The 19,006-nt window shown below is 39.2% G+C and overlaps 2 protein-coding genes across 5 annotated transcripts in view; both read left to right on the forward strand.

Annotated features, from left to right (window-relative positions):
• The window catches only part of LOC134285324 (glutathione hydrolase 5 proenzyme-like), a 441,742-nt gene that overhangs the window by 156,492 nt on the left and 266,244 nt on the right, over positions 1 to 19,006 (forward strand). The gene's annotated exons all lie outside the window — the stretch shown is intronic.
• The window catches only part of LOC134285321 (probable ATP-dependent RNA helicase ddx42), a 36,039-nt gene continuing 18,286 nt past the window's right edge, over positions 1,254 to 19,006 (forward strand). Inside the window, exon 1 of the mRNA XM_062845895.1 lies at positions 1,254 to 15,684. Coding sequence (XP_062701879.1) covers positions 11,769 to 12,743 — 975 coding nt within the window. The 5' untranslated portion in view covers positions 1,254 to 11,768 and the 3' untranslated portion in view covers positions 12,744 to 15,684. The remainder of the gene's footprint in view (positions 15,685 to 19,006) is intronic.

The following is a 19,006-nucleotide window of genomic DNA, read 5'->3' on the forward strand; positions in this document are numbered from 1 at the left end:
CTAGCCAAAGCGAAAAATGCCAGCGGACGTTTCGCCCCGTAGAATTTTGCAATACCTAAAATTTTCAGTTTTTTTTTGTTTGAACAATAGAGTGTTAGTGATAAATCCTCGTGAGTCAAAGAGGCGCGAAATTTATCACCAATTGTTCACCCCATGCAAAGTCTTTCAAAATCAATTCCATTTTCTCTCCCATTTTTTTCATTTCTTCTCATCAACGTGAACATAGTTTTAAACAAGTTTAGAAAAGTTTGACTTTTTGTTTTTTTTTATATTCGACAAATAGGTCACTTACATCTAGAATCCTCACTTATTTATTTGATTCGGTAAATTTGCGTCACGCGTACCAAAATTTAACGTCTTTTATACAAAATATTTCATTTCATTTCCGCTCTCTTCCTTTTTTTGCAACGATGGCAGCAAGACGTCGCATCAAAAATGAAGTAGTTTGTGTGATATCAAGGAGACTCAATTTGACGAGGATCGTTGAAAATTGCGTTTAAAATTGGGTGTCGAATCGACCCTCGAATTCAGTGGCCAAAAATCACAGAAGACACTCATGAAATAGATTAGAATGACCACGTTTGCATAAATGGAACATTTTGCCCCATTTTCCTCAACCTCACAAAGATCAACTTCATCTCATTCGATATCTCCACACCCGAGTTCAGTACGAGAAAGAGAGGGGCGAAAACTGAAACACGCAATACGAATAGAACGGGACAAGGGATTTCGCCAGGGGCGAAAATTGGAAACTTAAAATTTTGTGCTCTGATTTTCGCCACCTATAAAAATAGCTAAAAATTGATAAGTTTTATCAATTGAGCTGAATCAACAATCTGCTGTGTATTCCTAAGCCTTGTATGATTATCAATATTCATTATTTTGGGTTGGAAGAGTTGATTTTGTAAGTCTTCCCAGGTTCTGATTATCGATACTGTTTGCATTGCGTTGAAAAAAACATACATCATTGTCATGACTATTTCACAATTGCTAATTCGATAGAATAAGTTATTGGTTTTGTGAAATATCATTAGTGCACAAGATTGATTTTTATTTGCTCTCTCAGATACGTTGAAAAGCAAGCAACAATCTACCTAATTAATCATAAAAACTACGAATGTTTTATTAGGGGGGCGAAAATTAGGGAGGGGGCGAAGACTAGTGCTTTTACCCTATATTGATTCCGGAATGCTGGCTTTCTCAGTCTTGGGTAAATCAAAACGGCAAGGGAAAGGCAAAACTTGCAGTTTTGATTTACCCAAGACTGAGAAAGCCAGCATTCCGGAAACTATTACCTATCCTTCGAAGATTTTCTTTTCTTCTCTTCAAAGGCTGTTCTTTCGAGTTGCACTGCTGCATATTTTGTTGGCGTTCGAACTACTAACTGCCCAACAAACATTGTTGCTGTACAATAGACGAATAAGCCATTTATAAGCTTATTTTTTTAAGTTTTGGTTGAATAAGCTGTTATTTAGCTATCATTGTTAGTTGGGATGTACATTTTCAATTACACTTACATGTTTGAGTGATGGATTCCAAGTCTACATCTAAGAATTTTTTTTCATTCAATAATAGGATGATCTGATGGTGAACAATCTGCAAACTTCTCTGTCAAAAATGTTTTTCTAATGATATGTTGATTTTCCGAGGGCTGTTTTCTAATCGTTTCGAGCTAATGACCATTTGGCCTACAAACAGAGATTTCCCCTTTTTAAAATCATAAACTGTTCTTTACTTATCAAAAGAACAGCTTATGAATCAAAGAAGGGTAAATATCTAGAGTGCATGCTAACAGCGTTAGCATAAAAAAATTAAGCTGCAGTGATTAGTTTTATTCAAGCATATTGCGGACCATTTAAGAGAAAATTTGATAAAGTTTGTTCTTGAGGAATTTTATATTTGAAATGCTTTTCTGATTCACAATACAAAATAATACATGTACATTTTGAATTGAACAAAATAAATGATCTTTATTCACAAAATCATAATTTGTTCATAGTAATAAACTATTTAGGTAAATATCGCATTCGGGTAAGTGTCGCATTCGGGTAAATGTCGCGTTCGGGTAAATGTCGCATTCGGGTATTTGCCATTCGGGTATAAGTTACATTCGGGTAAATGGTTTTCGGGTAATTGTTTTTCGGGAAAATGGTTTTCGGGTAAATGTTATAGAACCGTCGACTACTGCATTCGCCTATCAGCTGACTCGTCTACAGCACAGCACGACGCACAATTTCCGTGACAAGTCGACAGTCGCTCGGACTGTGAATCATTCTGCAATTTCACAACATATGTAGAATTGGAAGTACTTACTTTTATATCGATTACTAGCTGTCCCGGCAGACGTCGTACCGCCATTTTGATTGTGGTATTTGACAACTGTTGCGTGTTCATTTCATCACCATGCTCTAGAATGGTTTTACACTAAATTCTGTTTTTACGCGATTTTTTGTTCCGCGTAAAAAAAATCGTGTGAAAAAAGTTTTCAAAACTTTTTTTATCGGATCATCCTAAAATTTTGACAGGATATCAAGGATGATAAGAGAGATCTCTGGTAGAAATTTGAGCCCCATCGGAAGTAAATTGCGACCAGGAGAGAAGAATCTTTCCAAAAACACATCGCGTAATTTCGAGAAAATCGTGTAAAAAAAATCGTGTAAAATAAAACCGCGTAAAAAAAGGTCGTGTAAAAAAAGAATTTAGTGTATTGCGATCGTATTGGATTTCTTCCCCACGCTTAACAATTTCAGTAATTTTACAATTGTTCTTTTTAGATGATTTTTGTAACTTTTATCACTTATAAATACAGCCACCATGGATATGAATCGAACCATGTAAGAGTCATCCTGCTAGCTTCAGCCGTTCGTGAGTTGTGTTGCCTCAAAGGGACTTCAAACTTATTCTTATATAGATTCATATATAGATATATAGATAGATAGATAGATAGATAGATAGATAGATAGATATAAATAGATACTTTATTCGTACGTTACTATATTGGATCATTATTTTATATTCTATATTCTCAATCTCTTATACTACAATGATAGTACACATCGAAGTAAAGAACATCCACATAATCTTCAAAAATGTCTCAAAACTCGTCCACATTGTCAAAAATAAGGAAATTTTTGATTTTGTCTTCATTGTAGTGACACTACTGTAATCGTGAGTGATTGAGTGCCACAGCACTTCGAAGATACTTTTAAATAAAGATCGGATTAGTTGTTATCCGAGCGTGCAACAATATACATCTCGGTGTTATACCTCGCGCATCCGAAATATATCCGTGTACTACCAGATATTACAACTGGCGTACGAGGTGATTTTTTTTAACTCAAAGTTAATAACTAAGTGAATAATTACCGTTTGCGTTTGTGAGGGGTGGTTTAGTTCGTCGGTGAAGAATTATCGCCACGAGTGCAGTGAGATAAAATCTAATTCGTTTCACTTCAAGTTTGGTGACACCACAGTAGCGTGTGGAAGTTTAAAACCCTCGCCGTAACATTATATGCAGTTACGAAAGTTGTGCAGAAGTTTTATTACTAGTTTTGTAGCGCTGGCATAGTGTGGAATTTCTACGAAAATCTGTAAGAAAGCGCTATATTTCTTTTAGATATCACGTGCGTTTGGGATTCTCTAAAGTTCCCATTGTTCTGTTTAACTCTGCTGCAGCATTGTGTGATAGTTTTGAGACAAAGCCATCCGCCATAGTTCATCAGTTTGTGTTAACTACAAACCATTGGGCTATTTCGTCTCGCCGGTCAGCTCCGTTTATAGTGATACCGATTGTGTGTGTTGTGTGCAGAAATTTCGGTAAGATTGTGTCTTCATTAGACTGGTCCGGATCATCGTTTAGTTATAGTCAGTAAATACCAAACTGACTAAACAGGTATGTTTTAATCTGTTTTTTTCGTTTTTTGGTTTAAATTGTTCGCGATATTATATTCTTTTTGAGCAATTTTCGTTTGTTTTTCTTCAATTGTATTTTGTTGAACCATTCATAGTTTATGTTTGTTTAACATATTTTTGCATTTATTTTTTGAATTTTATCTACCTAAAACGGGTAATTTGTTCCGAGATATGACAGCTCAAAAAATGAGTTGTCTGAAAAATAGTGTTTTACCCGAACGGTTCTAACTTTGCGAAAGATTAATCAATCGAGCCCAAATTTGTACCAATGATGCACATATAATAGGTTGACAAACAGTCAAAATTTGAAATTTTTTGATGCGCTCTATGAAAAGTTATAGCATGTTGAACTTTTTTGTGAGAGAAAAAAAAGTTGCCTATCCCAAACATTTTGGCCATCCCCTGTACATACACTTTACATTATGTCCACTTGAATACAAATCATGTATTTTATGGAAAATTATAGTTTTGATTCAAATATGTAGAGTTAATATGACAATGATTCAATATGAATCGAAAATCTGAATGGATTAAAGGTTATGGGAAGATGAAGCATTCTTAACGGGATATAACCCTTATAACCTCAAAACTGTCATTGATCTGTCTTCAATAAGGCTATCCGCAAGATGCAATCAGCTGATTTTTTTTTATGAGTAATCTGTTTTGTATACCTTTTAATTCTGCCCTATGTTTCATATCCTTTGACAAATACGCGTAATCTTCATCAGTGTCAGTTACCCACACGCGTATCAGTCAAAGGATAAGCAACATAGGGCGAAATTAAAAGGTACAAAACTGATTACACTCATTCGAAGAGGGTATTCTGCTTAGAGAATTTGAAAAGTCGGTACAAGATGATTTCTTTTGTTTATTTTCGACATCCGATGAACGGGGTGGCAGTTGAACACAAAGAAATTTGTTAAACACCGACGACTCTTCATGAAACTTTGTTAAGTAGTATTTACACTGTGTTTACCATTTTAGCTGTCCCCTCATCGCGACCAAATGTATGCAGAAAAGAAAAGTTTGAAGCTAAGAGACGCTGTAATTGAACGACCCTACTTTGTTGAAGACCGCAAAGGGACCGACGTATGCGAAAAAAGTTATACCCTTAACAAAGTGAAGCGAAACATAGAGATTTCCTTATTGATGTTATTCCTTTGCATGCGTAGGTAAACAATAAGAATTTTTAGCCTATGGTGCCAAAGCTTTCGAACAGACCCACCACAGAGAAACAGACGTAACACTTAGCACAAATTTCATTAAAAAACATCGTCACGAAAACATAATCGCCCAATGCTAAATGTACTGTGCTTGGCCGGGCCGCCACTAGATGGCGGTAGTGAGCAAACGTCAAACCGGAGCAAAAACTATACCAGCGCCGCGAGTGGTCAATCGAGCTACTACTGAATATTTGAATCAATCGTTAAAAAGATGATCGATGGGAAGCGATGAGAGTGTGACGTCTGTTTCTCTGTGGACCCACCTTTCCTCGAAAACCTTGCCTAGTATATAAATAATCACTATTGCAGTATAGAATAAACGAAAACTTTACTTCAAACCAACAAAAATAACTTACTCACTAAACTCACCGTGAGTAAAATGAGTAACTCACGCGTGAGTAATGACGTCATACTCTCGTGTGAGTATTACTCGCAAGTGAGTAACGAGGTCATACTCACAAATGAGTATACTCATACGTGAGTAACTCACGGCGTGAGCATTACTCACAAAAGAGTAAGGTGAGTGAGTATTTTTTACTCGTGAGCATGAGTTTCGCAACACTGGTGGTACTGCTGTGTACAGCGAGCTCAAGTTGTTGTACCCTGGTCAAGACTTGAAAAACATAGAATACAAAGACTTGACGGAAGCGTTACGCAAACGTTTCGACAGAAGTGAAAGCGACTTAGTTCAGCGAATCAAGTTCTATGCAAGGGTGCAGAAACCGGGCGAGCGAGCAGTAGATTTTATTCTCGCAGTAAAACAACTGGCAGAGTACTGTAAGTTCAGTACATTTAAAGAAACAGCTGTCCGTGACAAATTATTGTGTGGTATTTCGAGTAAGCAGCTACAAGAGCGACTCCTCGACGAAGATGATTTAACGCTTGCCAAAGCTGAACGAATAATTGTTAACCGCGAAGAAGTAATAGAAAGAGCTATTTAGTCTCATGCATGAACCAGAAACAGGTAGGATTAGTGCTATTGATCGGCTTGGTAAAAAAAAGGTAGGGTTTCGTCGGGATTTCACTCCGACACCAACAAAGTCTAGAGGTAGAAATCGTGATCTTCGCAATCGCATGAATGATAGTCGCAGTCATAGTAGGAGTCGTTCTGAGTCTAGGAAGCGGGGATACAAAACTTACTACTGTACATACTGTCGTAGGAAAGGTCATACTCGCAAGTACTGCTACGATTTGAAGCATCAAAAACCGTCCATTAAATCTGTCGTCGTTGAACCAAAAAAATCGATTGTATCCGACCGCTTCAAGAGAGCAGCCTTGTCGGATTCAGAAGGTGAAATGAGCGTTCTTATGGTGTCCACCAGTCAGAGATCCAGCGCGCCTTGCTTGATCGATGCAGCAGTCGACGGTGAAACTCTACAGATGAAAATCGACAGTGGCACCGCGGTATCCGTCATTTGCCGACAAACGTATGAGAAGAAGTTCGGATACAGTCAGCTTTCCAGATGTCCTGTAAAGTTAGCTGTCGTCGACGGAGCATAGCTGAAGGTCGTCGGTCAATTCGAGGTGTCGGTAAGAGCAAATGATCAGCGTAAGGTGGTACAGCTAGTGGTTTTGGAGAGCAAGAAAATCTTCACACCATTATTCGGGCGTGACTGCCTGGATGTATTCTTTTCGGCATGGAGAGACGCATTTCGCCCTGTTTCCGTAAACTACACAGCCATGGCAAAGGAGGATAGCATTCAAGAGGACATCAAAAGTAAATTTGCAAATGTTTCGATAATGACTTTTCAACACCGATTAAAGATTTTGAAGCCGATTTAGTTTTGAAGGAAGATAAACCAGTTTTTAGGCGAGCATACGAAGTCCCATATCGTTTAAGAGATAAAGTTATTGAACATATTGATTCTTTAGAGCGGGATGGTATTATCACCCCCGTTGATGTCAGCGAATGGGCTTCCCCGGTTATAATTGTGGTGAAGAAAGATCAGGGTATTAGGATGGTGATTGATTGCAAAATCTCCATAAATAAGGTCATTATACCGAATACCTACCCACTTCCGGTGGCTCAAGATTTGTTTGCTTCATTGTCGGGTTCTAAAGTTTTTTGTTCTCTCGATTTGGCTGGAGCTTACACTCAGCTGCGCCTTTCCAAAAAATCAAGAAAAATTATAATAATAAACAAAATCAAAGGTTTGTACTCTTATAATCGCCTACCACAGGGAGCATCTAGTAGTGTAGCCATTTTTCAAAAAGTAATGGATCGAGTTTTGCAAGGAATAGAGGGAGTTTCATGTTATCTTGACGACGTGTTGATCGCTGGAAAGGACTACGAGGACTGTAAAAAGAAGCTTTATTTGGTCTTAGCACGTTTGTCTAAGTTCAACATTAAAGTTCATTTAAAAAAAATGCAAGTCTTTTGTTTCTAGTTTGCCTTATTTAGGTCATGTTTTACCAGACAAAGGACTGTTACCATGCCCTGATAAAATTGAGACGATTCGCAGAGCTTCAGCTCCGAAAAACGTCACGGAATTGAAGGCATTTTTGGGTTTGCTAAACTATTATGGTCGTTTCATTCCCAATTTATCCTCGCAGCTCAGCACGTTGTACAATTTGTTAAGAAAGAACAATACATTTGTTTGGAGCGATGATTGTGACAAATCATTTGAATTTTGTAAAAAGTTGCTAATAAACTCTAATCTTTTGGAATACTACGATCCTAAAAAAAACAATAGTTGTTGTTTCGGATGCCTGTGGTTACGGTTTGGGAGGAGTGATTGCACATGTAATTGCAAAAGAAGAGCGGCCAATAAGTTTCACTTCCTTCTCGTTGAATGATGCACAGAAATCGTATCCAATTTTGCATCTAGAGGCGTTGGCGATTGTTAGTACAATTAAAAAGTTTCACAAGTATTTGTATGCAAAGAAGTTTACCGTTTACACAGATCACAAACCTTTGATTGGTATTTTTGGAAAGGAAGGCAAGAACTCAATATTTGTAACCCGGCTACAACGATACATAATGGAGTTGTCAATTTATGATTTCGACATTGTTTATCGCCCATCTGCTCAAATGGGAAACGCGGACTTTTGCTCTCGTTTTCCCTTACCACAAGAAGTTCCCAAAGAGTTACTACGCGATTCCATCAAAAACATCAATATTACCGCAGATATACCTTTGGACTGGATAATAATTGGAAGTGAGACAAAAAAGGATGATTTCCTTCAGAAGGTGTTGTTTTTCATGCAAAACGGTTGGCCAAAAAAGTTGGAGAAAAGATTTAAAGATGTTTATTCACAGCATCAAGATATTGAGCTGTTGGATGGTTGCTTGCTTTTCCAGGATCGAGTTGTAATTCCAGCCAGTTTGCATGCAACAGTTTTGAAACTTCTACATAGAAATCACACAGGTATTCATAAAATCAAACAACTGGCCAGAAGAACCGTTTACTGGTACGGAATCAATAGTGATATTGAAAGTTTCGTTAAAAGTCACATGTAATCAGATGGCAGTGGTACCAAAGAAAGAAGCTAATGTTGTGAACTGGATTCCCACCACTCGTCCATTTAGTAGAATACATGCAGATTTCTTCTATTTTGAACAAAAAGTTTTACTTGTAGTGGTAGATAGTTACTCGAAGTGGCTTGAAGTTGAATTCATGAGAAATGGGACTGATGCCAAAAAAGTTAAGACTAAATTCATATCTCTTTTTGGGTGGGCTACCATTCAACTCAAAATATTTAGTAGATTTTTGGTAAAAGCAGGGCATCAAAGTCCTGAAAAGCCCACCATATCACACTTCGAGTAACGGCCAAGCAGAAAGAATGGTTCGGGTGGCTAAAGAGGTTTTGAAGAAGTTTTTGCTCGACCCACAAATAAAAGAATTAGATCTTGAAGATAGATTATCTTGCTTTCTGTTTAATTATCGCAATACATGTACAAAAGACTCGAGTTTTCCATCAGAAAAACTGTTTAAATTTAAACCAAAAACGATTCTTGACTTAGTTAATCCAAAAAGTAGTTTTAAAAACCATCTGACGATTCAAAAGGAGAAAAAAGGACTAGTTTTAATGCGGATGGAACCAAAAAGGACAAGTTTGCCCAGTTGCATACAGGCGATCCAGTGTACTTCAAAAACTTTAAACCGACTGATGTGAAGAGGTGGCTGGACGCTATTTTCCTCAAGCAAATATCTCACAATGTGTTTCAGGTTTATGTAGGAGGCCGTACGTACACAGCTCACCGCGAACAGCTTATGTTGAGGCATCAATTGCCTAAGAGCATTATGTGGAGTAGTAATGAAGCGGATAACAGGAAGCGTACCAGGGAGAGGGCAGACGTGATTGATCCAGAAGACGATTTTTACGGATTTGTTTCTGATTCATGTTTATTCAATACACAGAATGGCAATAGTTTGTCTAACTCATCAGCCTCTGGCAATAGTTTGTCAACATCAAGGCTTTCAGGCAATAGTGTGCCTATTCGAAATTCTTCAAAGCGTGATGATGGTTCAGTGCAGCAGTCAACCAGCAATACGGAGCCTTCGATGAATCAACCAACTTCATCTCCAGATGGTCTTGGTGAACCAGGACATTCTGTTGTTCCGTTATGTATTAATCAAAGAAGAAAACGTAAACAAGATGTAGCCTTTGGCATTCAAAATGATTTAAGCTTGCGAAGATCACTTCGTTCGAAACGCAAAAGAAAAGATTTAGAATTTTTGTACTATTGAATTACCTTGAATTCTATCGAATATGTTGTACATAATACAGGGTGACTGGTAATTCGTGTTACACCCGAAAGGAGGTGAAAGTAGACCATATTTGCAGCAAAAAATTGTTCTACAGGTAGGTCCGGAAATCACTGCTAAGTGAGTTATTCAAAAATTAGTGTTTTTAAATTACCCCATCTTTAAACATCTCTAACTCAGAAACTATGAACCGTATAATCAATCTAAGCGCATGGATAGAAAGCTTAAAGCTTTGTCTTTTAATGCTCTTTGGACAGGTAATTGATAAAAAGTCATTTAAGTGCAGAAATTTTGACTTTTATGTAAAAAGTGCCTAAAAATGTACCCCTTTTTCACCTTTTTTGATAGTTTACTCGTGAAAAACGTGATAAATGTGAGAAATGTTCTTCTACAAAACATTCATTTTTTGATACGCTACCAAACTGTCCTTTAGTGCAACATTGTATCTTTCATAGTTTTGTCACAATCTTGAATTCAAAATCTGGTGAAATAAATCAATGTTTTTATTGCAATACTGTCTGGCAACCCTACACGTTTGCTTGCTGTTGGTCGTCGTGCGCATGGCAACGAACAAAGTATCTAAATACCAAGGTAAGAGATTCCCGCAAATGTCAAAATGGAGACTCACCAACACATCTGCGTTAGTTATGAAAAGTTGGTGTTTTTACACTAAAATGTCATTATTTCAGCAAAGTTTGTGAAGTTTTATTAGTTTGGATAATTCCAAATGCTGAAAAAATATGTTTAGAACCAAGAAAAAATATTTTGTCACCGATTTTCAAATGGCGATATTTCCTGTTTTATTGCATGGAGGTCACTTTTAATCCAGTGAGATGCAATTAAATAATTGCTTCTAAGATGGGAGTGCTTAATTTCTTAAGAAAGTTTGCTAAATAGTGATGTGCCCATACAAATCTGCGCTAACTTCATAACTATTTTTTGCTTTTTTCCTTTTCTCACAAATCCATGAATATTAGAAGGAATCTCTTACCTTGGTACATATTTAGATACTTTGGGCAACGAAGTCCGGCGTCGCGGTGGCGGTCATCGTTTGACAGAGCCAACAGTGAACGGAAAATTGCGCGCAATGTTTATGAATCAATCTCAAGGCATCCTTTTCTTTGGGTGAAGATTCGCCTAGATGCCATACACCCAAACCCACTCACTGGTGGAATTTAGCGAGATCATAACGCTGGGTGGCACCGTTTTAAGGGATATTTAAACCTTCGGGCCGAGATTGGGTCCGGGCCGGGGCCGCGGCCGAGACGCGATAGGGCTTTTGTCGCTTCGTTCTCACTGCACACAATGCTCACCGGGCTATAGCGCCTGCGCACCAGCAATTTATGTTGCGCGAACGCACGCACAGTATAAAGCGGTTGTCATTTATTTTTGTTTTTTTTTGCGCACTTTCTCCAGTGTGTTTGATGTACATTCATCCAGAACTTTCTTTTGTAATTTCTACAGGAATCTGGGATTCCTCCAGCTTTTTTATGATTTCCCTTTGAATGCTTTCTGGGACTCTCCCGTAGTTCTTTCTGGAAAACCTCTAATGAGATTCTTCTAGGAGTCCTTCCTGGTATTTCTCCAGCTACTCCGTCTGAGTTTTTGTCCTTTAGTTCTACTAAAATTTCTTCTGGGATACTTTCAAGAACTGGTTTAGAATTTTTCTCCAGAAATTATTCCAGGAGTAGCTTCCCACAGTTTATTTATTTTCAGTTCAACGGGAAGCACTCCTGATGTTCCTGAGAGTGAGTCCAGGAGCTCCCCAGGCATTCCTCCAGGCCACCCCCAAAAAATACCAAGGGAATTTCTTAAGAATTAGCTCAAGAATTCCTCCAGCATTTGTCGTAGAATCACCCTAGGATTTTACTGGGAATTTCTCCATTATAGCTCTGGTAATTAATGCAGGAGTTCTCCAGCAATAATGCATGTTTCTCTTCAGGATTTTTCCCGAAAATTACTGAAGGACTCAAGGGATTTTTCCAGAAATTCCTGCATTAATACCACCAGGACTTCCTCAAGGGATTCCTCCAAAAAATCCTCCACGATGCCAGCTAAAATTTCTTCCAGTAGTTCTTCCAGTAATAACTCCAGAAATTCATCTCGAAATTTCTACAGGAATTTCTCTTCAGGAATTGTAGAAGGGATTTCATCAGGAATTCTTCCAGGGATTTCACAAGACATTTTTTCAATAAATTGCTCCAAGACTTTCTCTAAGAATTCCTGCAAGGATTCATCTAGGAATTCCTCTGACGATTCCTCTAGATTTTTTTCCACGGTGTCCTCCAAAAATTCTTCCAGTTATTCCTCCATGAGTTCCTGCAGGAATTTATCCCGAAATTCTACCAGGAAATCCTGCAGGGATTCCTCCAGGAATCCCACCATAAATTCCTCCTGTAATTGCTGCAGGAGATTCTCTAGAGGTTCCTCCAAGGATTCCTCTAGAATTCCTTCCAGAATTTCTTCCTGGAAATTATCAAGAAATTCCTCTAGAAATTCCGTCAGTAATTCCTCCGGAAATTCCTTCAGTAATTCCTCACAGAATTCCTCCAGGAATTTCTTCAGGGATTTCATCAAAAATTTCTCCAGAAAGTACTCCAGGCATTTCTCCAGGAATTACTTCATGAATTTCTCCATAAATTATTCCAGGAATTCCTCCAGAAATTACTTCAGGTACTACTCCAGGAGTTCCTCCAAGAATTCCAACGGAAATTGCTCAATGCATACCTCCAGAAATTCCATCAGGTATTTTTCCAGGAAGTCTTTTTGGAAATACTCCAGGCATAACTCCAAAAATTTCTCGAGTTACTCCAGGTATTCCTACAGGATTCTTACAGATGTTTATCCAGTAACTACTGCAAGATGTCCTCCATTTTTTTTCCAGGAATTCCTCCAGTGATTCCTTCATAAATTTCTCCAGTAAATGCTCCAGAAAATTCTTTAGAGATTCCTTCAGAATTCCTTCCTGTTTTTCCTCCAGGAAATCGTCCAGAAATTTCGCCAGTGGTTGCTTTAATAAATCTTCTATGGATTCCTCCAGGAGTTCGTACAGAATATCCTCCAGAAATTTCTCCAGACATTCCTCCAGAAAACACTCCAGAAATTCCTCTAAGAATTTCGCCAGTTATTTCTTTCGTCCAGAAATTTCGCCAGTGATTCCTTCAATAAATATTCTAGGGATTCCCCCAGGAATTCCTACAGAATATCCACCAGAAATTCCTCCAGGCATTGCTCCAGGAATTCCTACAGAAAATACTCCAGGAATTCTTCCAGGAATTTCACCAGGAATTACTCCAGGAATTCATCCACGAACTTTTCCAGAAATTCCTCACGGAATTCCTCCGAAAATTTCTCCAAGAATTCTTTCAGGAATTTTTCCATAAAGTCTTCCAGGATATACTCCATGAATTACTCCAAGAATTGCTTCAGGAATAACTCGAGGAATTCCTCCAAAAATTCCTCCAAGAATTCCTTCAGGAATTCTTCCATAAAGTCTTCCAGGAAATACTCCATTAATTACTCCAAGAATTGCTTCAGGAATAACTCTAAGAATTCCTCCACGAATTGCTTCAGAAATGACTTCGGGGATTCCTACGGGAATTCTTCCAGGAACTACTTCAGGCTGTCCTCAAAAAAATTCTCCAGGAATTCTACAAGGAAATACTTACGGGATTCCTCCAAGAATTACTCCGGGAACTACTCCAGGAAAGCCGTCAAGAATTCCTCCCGGAAACAATCCAAGAATTCCCATAATTTCTCTTTGAATTACTCCAGCAATTCGTCCAAAAATTGCTTCTGAAATTTTTCCAGAAATTCCTCCCAGAATTCCTTCTAGAAATACCTCAAGCAAATGCTTCAAGAATTTCTTCAGAAAATCCTTAAAGAACTCCTCCAGAAGTGCCTCCAGCCAATCTTTTAGGAATTCCTTCACGAATTTTTTCAGGAACTTCTCCAGATATTGCTTAGGAATATCTCCAGGGATTCGTCTTGAAGAAGTATTCCAGAACGTACTCCAGGAATTACTCCAGGATTTCCTCAAGAAATGTCTCTGGTAATTAATGCAGGAGTTCTCCAGCAATAATGCATGTTTCTCTTCAGGATTTCCTCAAGAAATGTCTCTAGAACTTCCTTCAAGAATTCCTTCGGTTAACTTTCCAGGAATTCCTCCCGGAATTATCTCAGGTAAAGTTTTCCTTAAAGAGTTACTACAGGGATTCCAGGAATTGCTCCAGAAACTCCGTTAGAATTTACTCCAAGAATTCCTCCAGGAATCACTCCAGTAATTCCTCAAGGTAGGATGTCATCCAGGAATTTCTGTAGAAATTCTTGGAAAAAATTTTGAACGGATTCTTGATTGAAATCTTGAAAGAATTCTTGGGGGAGTTCCCGTAGCAGTTTCTGGAATAATTTCTGGAGGACTTTCAGGGAAAATTGTGGAGTGATTTTTGGGGAAGATCCTGTTGGAATTTCTGCTTCAAGAATCCCTCTATGAATTTCTCCAAAAATCCCTCGAACAGTTCTTCCTGGGATTTTTGAAGAAATTTATTCAGGAATTACTTTACGAACTCCTCCAGGAATTCATTCACAAATTCCTCCAGTAGTTCCTTCAAAAATTCCTACAAAAATTTCTCCATGAATTCCACCAGAAAATCCTCCAAAAATAACTTGTGAGATAGCTCCAGGGATTCCTCCTTGAATTCCTCCAGTGACTCTTTCAAAAGCTCCTTCAAGGCTTACTACAGGTATTTTTCAAGGGATTCCTAATGAAATTTCTCCAAGGAAATCCCCCAGGAATTCTTCCAAGACTCCCTCCAGGTATTTCTTCAAAAATTCCTCCAGGGATTATTTTAAGAGTTCCTCCAAGGATTACACCAGGGATTCTTCCAGAGTTTCCTGAAAGAAACTCCGAAGGAACTCCTGGGAGGAATTCTTAGATAAATTTCCGGATGACATCCTACCTAGAGGAATACTGTAGTGATTCCTGGAGGAATTCTTAGAGTAAGTTCTAACGGAGTTTCTGGAGCTATTCCTGAAAAAAATATGAAGCGCTTCCCAGAGGAATCCCTGGAGTAGCTCTTTAAAGAATTCCTGTTCCTGAGATAATTCCGGGAGGAATTCCTGGAAGATTAACCGAAGGAATTCGTGGAGGAAATTCTAGAGACATTTCTTGAGGAAATCCTGGAGTAATTCCTAGAGTAGGCTCTGGAATAGTTTTTGAAGAAAGCCTTGAAGTAATTCATGGAGAAATTCTTAGAGTGTTTCTGAGAGGAATTTCTGGAAGCCTTCCTGAAAAAAATCTTGAGGAATTTCTAAAATAAAACCTTCAGAAATTTCGGGAAGAATTTCAGGACGAATTCAGGAGAAAGAGGAATTCCTGAAATAATTCGTGAAGGAATTCCTAAAAGATTGGAGCCACTTCTGAAGCTGCTCTTTAAAGAATTTCTGAATAAATTCTTCAAGCATTTCCTTGAGGTATTTCTAAAAGGAATTCTGGGAGGAATTTTGGAAAAATTCCGGAAGGTTTTTTTTATGAATTCCAGGAGTAATTCAAAGAGAAATTATGGGAATTCTTGGATTGTTTCCAGGAGGAATTCGTGCAGGAATCCCTGGAGTAGATCCTAGAAGAATTCCTGGAGTCGTTCTTAGAGGAATCCCGTAAGTATTTCCTTGTAGAATTCCTGGAGGATTTTTTTGAGGATATTCTGAAGTAGTTTCTGGAAAAATTCCCGTAGGAATCCCTGAAGTCATTCCTGGAGAAATTCCTGGAGGATTTTCTAGAGTTATTCCTGAAGCAAGTCGTGGAGTAATTAATGGAGTATTTCCTGGAATACTTTATGGTAGTGTTGGGTTTCGGTGGCGAAGAAAGGGTAGTTTCCGAGATTTATAATATCCGTCAGTTCGTAGATATTTTAATATCCTGCATGTATGATGGAGGTAATTCATAGTTGTGTTTGAAAGTACATATTTTCGTTACTTACGTTTAGTAAATCTTCGTCCTTTTGTCCGTCCTAAGTCGAATGTCCCTGACTAGCAATGTGAGGTCTGTCTATTTGTATATTTAGTTAGCATTTATGTCTTTTTAACACATTATTACTTCATTTACCTTCGGGCTAACGTGTATGTTTAGGTTAGCTTTAGTTTAAGTATTTGTCCATAGTGTTTGTCGTATGAACCTAGAGAAATCCATGTAGTATTTAGCATTTATAGTTTTAAGTTCAATTTCACAATCTTACTTTGGCCGTACTACTAGTTTTAAGCAATTATTTATAGTAGTAATATAAGGAAACAAACTACGTTAAGAATTCACAGCATTCGTCTTCAATGACTTTGCTGTTTTTGTAAATAAAGAGGATTTCTATTCCCTATTGTTCTCATCACTCGCTTTCTATTCTGCTCCTGTCATCACTCATCCATCGGCGCACGACCATATCGGAGCATGGGGTACGGTCAGTTGAGTAACTAGGAGCGACACAACCTGAGGGGTTGTAACACTTCCCCCCGGTATGCCAACTCCATGATTTGGCCTATCTATTTTCGCTCCAGATATCAAGGACCGCCAGCTTGACCGCTGGTCGCTCGTACACTCCCTTGCTAGTTTAAACAGTTGCTCTACGTACCTGACCTCCTTTCTCTACTGTACCGATTACCCGGCCTTTAGGCCAGCAGTTCCGTGGTAACTCCGGATCCACATCCCCCACGGCTATGGGCTTTACCTTCTTGAACCATTTGGTTCATAGGGCCCATATAGCCGAGGCGGTAAACGCACGGGTATTCAGCACGACCATGCTGAGGGTGACGGGTTCGATTCCCGGTCGGTCCAGGATCTTTTCGTAAAGGAAATTTCCTTGACTTCCTTGGGCATAGAGTATCTTCGTGCCTGCCACACGATATACGCATGCAAAATGGTCATTGGCAGAGGAAGCTCTCAGTTAATAACTGTGGAAGTGCTCATAGAACACTCAGCTGAGAAGCAGGCTTTGTCCCATGAGGACGTTACGCCAAGAAGAGAGAAGAGAGAGAACCATTTGGTTCGTTTAGTAATTTCGGGTAAATAATTCCTAAGCCATCGTTTCCAGAAAAGATTCGCCATCATCTGGGACACCTGCCATCCCCGTCGCACAACTTGAACGCTGTCATCAAATGGTGCCAGGGGTTTCGAGCCATCCGATGACCCCAATAAAAAATGGTTGGGAGTAAGAGCCGGTTCCGACTCATCGTCCACGGGAACATCAGTAAGTGGGCGACTGTTGAGAACAGATTCGATCTGTGTCAACGCGCTGCGTAGTTCCTCGTCCGTTGGTCGCCTACATTTCAGCACTTCTGTCAGGTTCCGCTTTACCGATTGGATCAACCGCTCCCAGCTACCGCCCATGTGGGGGCTGGACGGAGGGTTGAACTGCCAGGACGTAGTTGGTGTTGTGTACTCCTTCGACATTTCGTGCTTGTCTAGCGCCTTCAGAGCGTCGCGTAGCTCTTTGGACGCGCCGACGAAATTCGTCCCTCTATCGGAGTAAAAGCGCACTGGTGTGCCTCGACGAGCGATAAAATTGTTCAACGCCATCATACACGAGCTGGTGCTAAGGGAGTTAGCAACCTCAATATGAAGAGCCCGGACAGTTAGACACGTCATTAAGACCCCCCAACGCTTTTCGACCTTTCGCCCTATTACGATTTCAATAGGCCCAAAGAAATCTACGCCTACATGGGTGCTTAATTTCTTAAGAAAGTTTGCTAAATAGTGATGTGCCCATACAAATCTGCGCTAACTTCATAACTATTTTTTGCTTTTTTCCTTTTCTCACAAATCCATGAATATTAGAAGGAATCTCTTACCTTGGTACATATTTAGATACTTTGGGCAACGAAGTCCGGCGTCGCGGTGGCGGTCATCGTTTGACAGAGCCAACAGTGAACGGAAAATTGCGCGCAATGTTTATGAATCAATCTCAAGGCATCCTTTTCTTTGGGTGAAGATTCGCCTAGATGCCATACACCCAAACCCACTCACTGGTGGAATTTAGCGAGATCATAACGCTGGGTGGCACCGTTTTAAGGGATATTTAAACCTTCGGGCCGAGATTGGGTCCGGGCCGGGGCCGCGGCCGAGACGCGATAGGGCTTTTGTCGCTTCGTTCTCACTGCACACAATGCTCACCGGGCTATAGCGCCTGCGCACCAGCAATTTATGTTGCGCGAACGCACGCACAGTATAAAGCGGTTGTCATTTATTTTTGTTTTTTTTTGCGCACTTTCTCCAGTGTGTTTGATGTACATTCATCCAGAACTTTCTTTTGTAATTTCTACAGGAATCTGGGATTCCTCCAGCTTTTTTATGATTTCCCTTTGAATGCTTTCTGGGACTCTCCCGTAGTTCTTTCTGGAAAACCTCTAATGAGATTCTTCTAGGAGTCCTTCCTGGTATTTCTCCAGCTACTCCGTCTGAGTTTTTGTCCTTTAGTTCTACTAAAATTTCTTCTGGGATACTTTCAAGAACTGGTTTAGAATTTTTCTCCAGAAATTATTCCAGGAGTAGCTTCCCACAGTTTATTTATTTTCAGTTCAACGGGAAGCACTCCTGATGTTCCTGAGAGTGATTCCAGGAGCTCCCCAGGCATTCCTCCAGGCCACCCCCAAAAAATACCAAGGGAATTTCTTAAGAATTAGCTCAAGAATTCCTCCAGCATTTGTCGTAGAATCACCCTAGGATTTTACTGGGAATTTCTCCATTATAGCTCTGGTAATTAATGCAGGAGTTCTCCAGCAATAATGCATGTTTCTCTTCAGGATTTTTCCCGAAAATTACTGAAGGACTCAAGGGATTTTTCCAGAAATTCCTGCATTAATACCACCAGGACTTCCTCAAGGGATTCCTCCAAAAAATCCTCCACGATGCCAGCTAAAATTTCTTCCAGTAGTTCTTCCAGTAATAACTCCAGAAATTCATCTCGAAATTTCTACAGGAATTTCTCTTCAGGAATTGTAGAAGGGATTTCATCAGGAATTCTTCCAGGGATTTCACAAGACATTTTTTCAATAAATTGCTCCAAGACTTTCTCTAAGAATTCCTGCAAGGATTCATCTAGGAATTCCTCTGACGATTCCTCTAGATTTTTTTCCACGGTGTCCTCCAAAAATTCTTCCAGTTATTCCTCCATGAGTTCC

Source organism: Aedes albopictus, chromosome 1 (assembly GCF_035046485.1).
Source record: "Aedes albopictus strain Foshan chromosome 1, AalbF5, whole genome shotgun sequence".
Taxonomy (NCBI): Eukaryota; Metazoa; Arthropoda; class Insecta; order Diptera; family Culicidae; genus Aedes; species Aedes albopictus.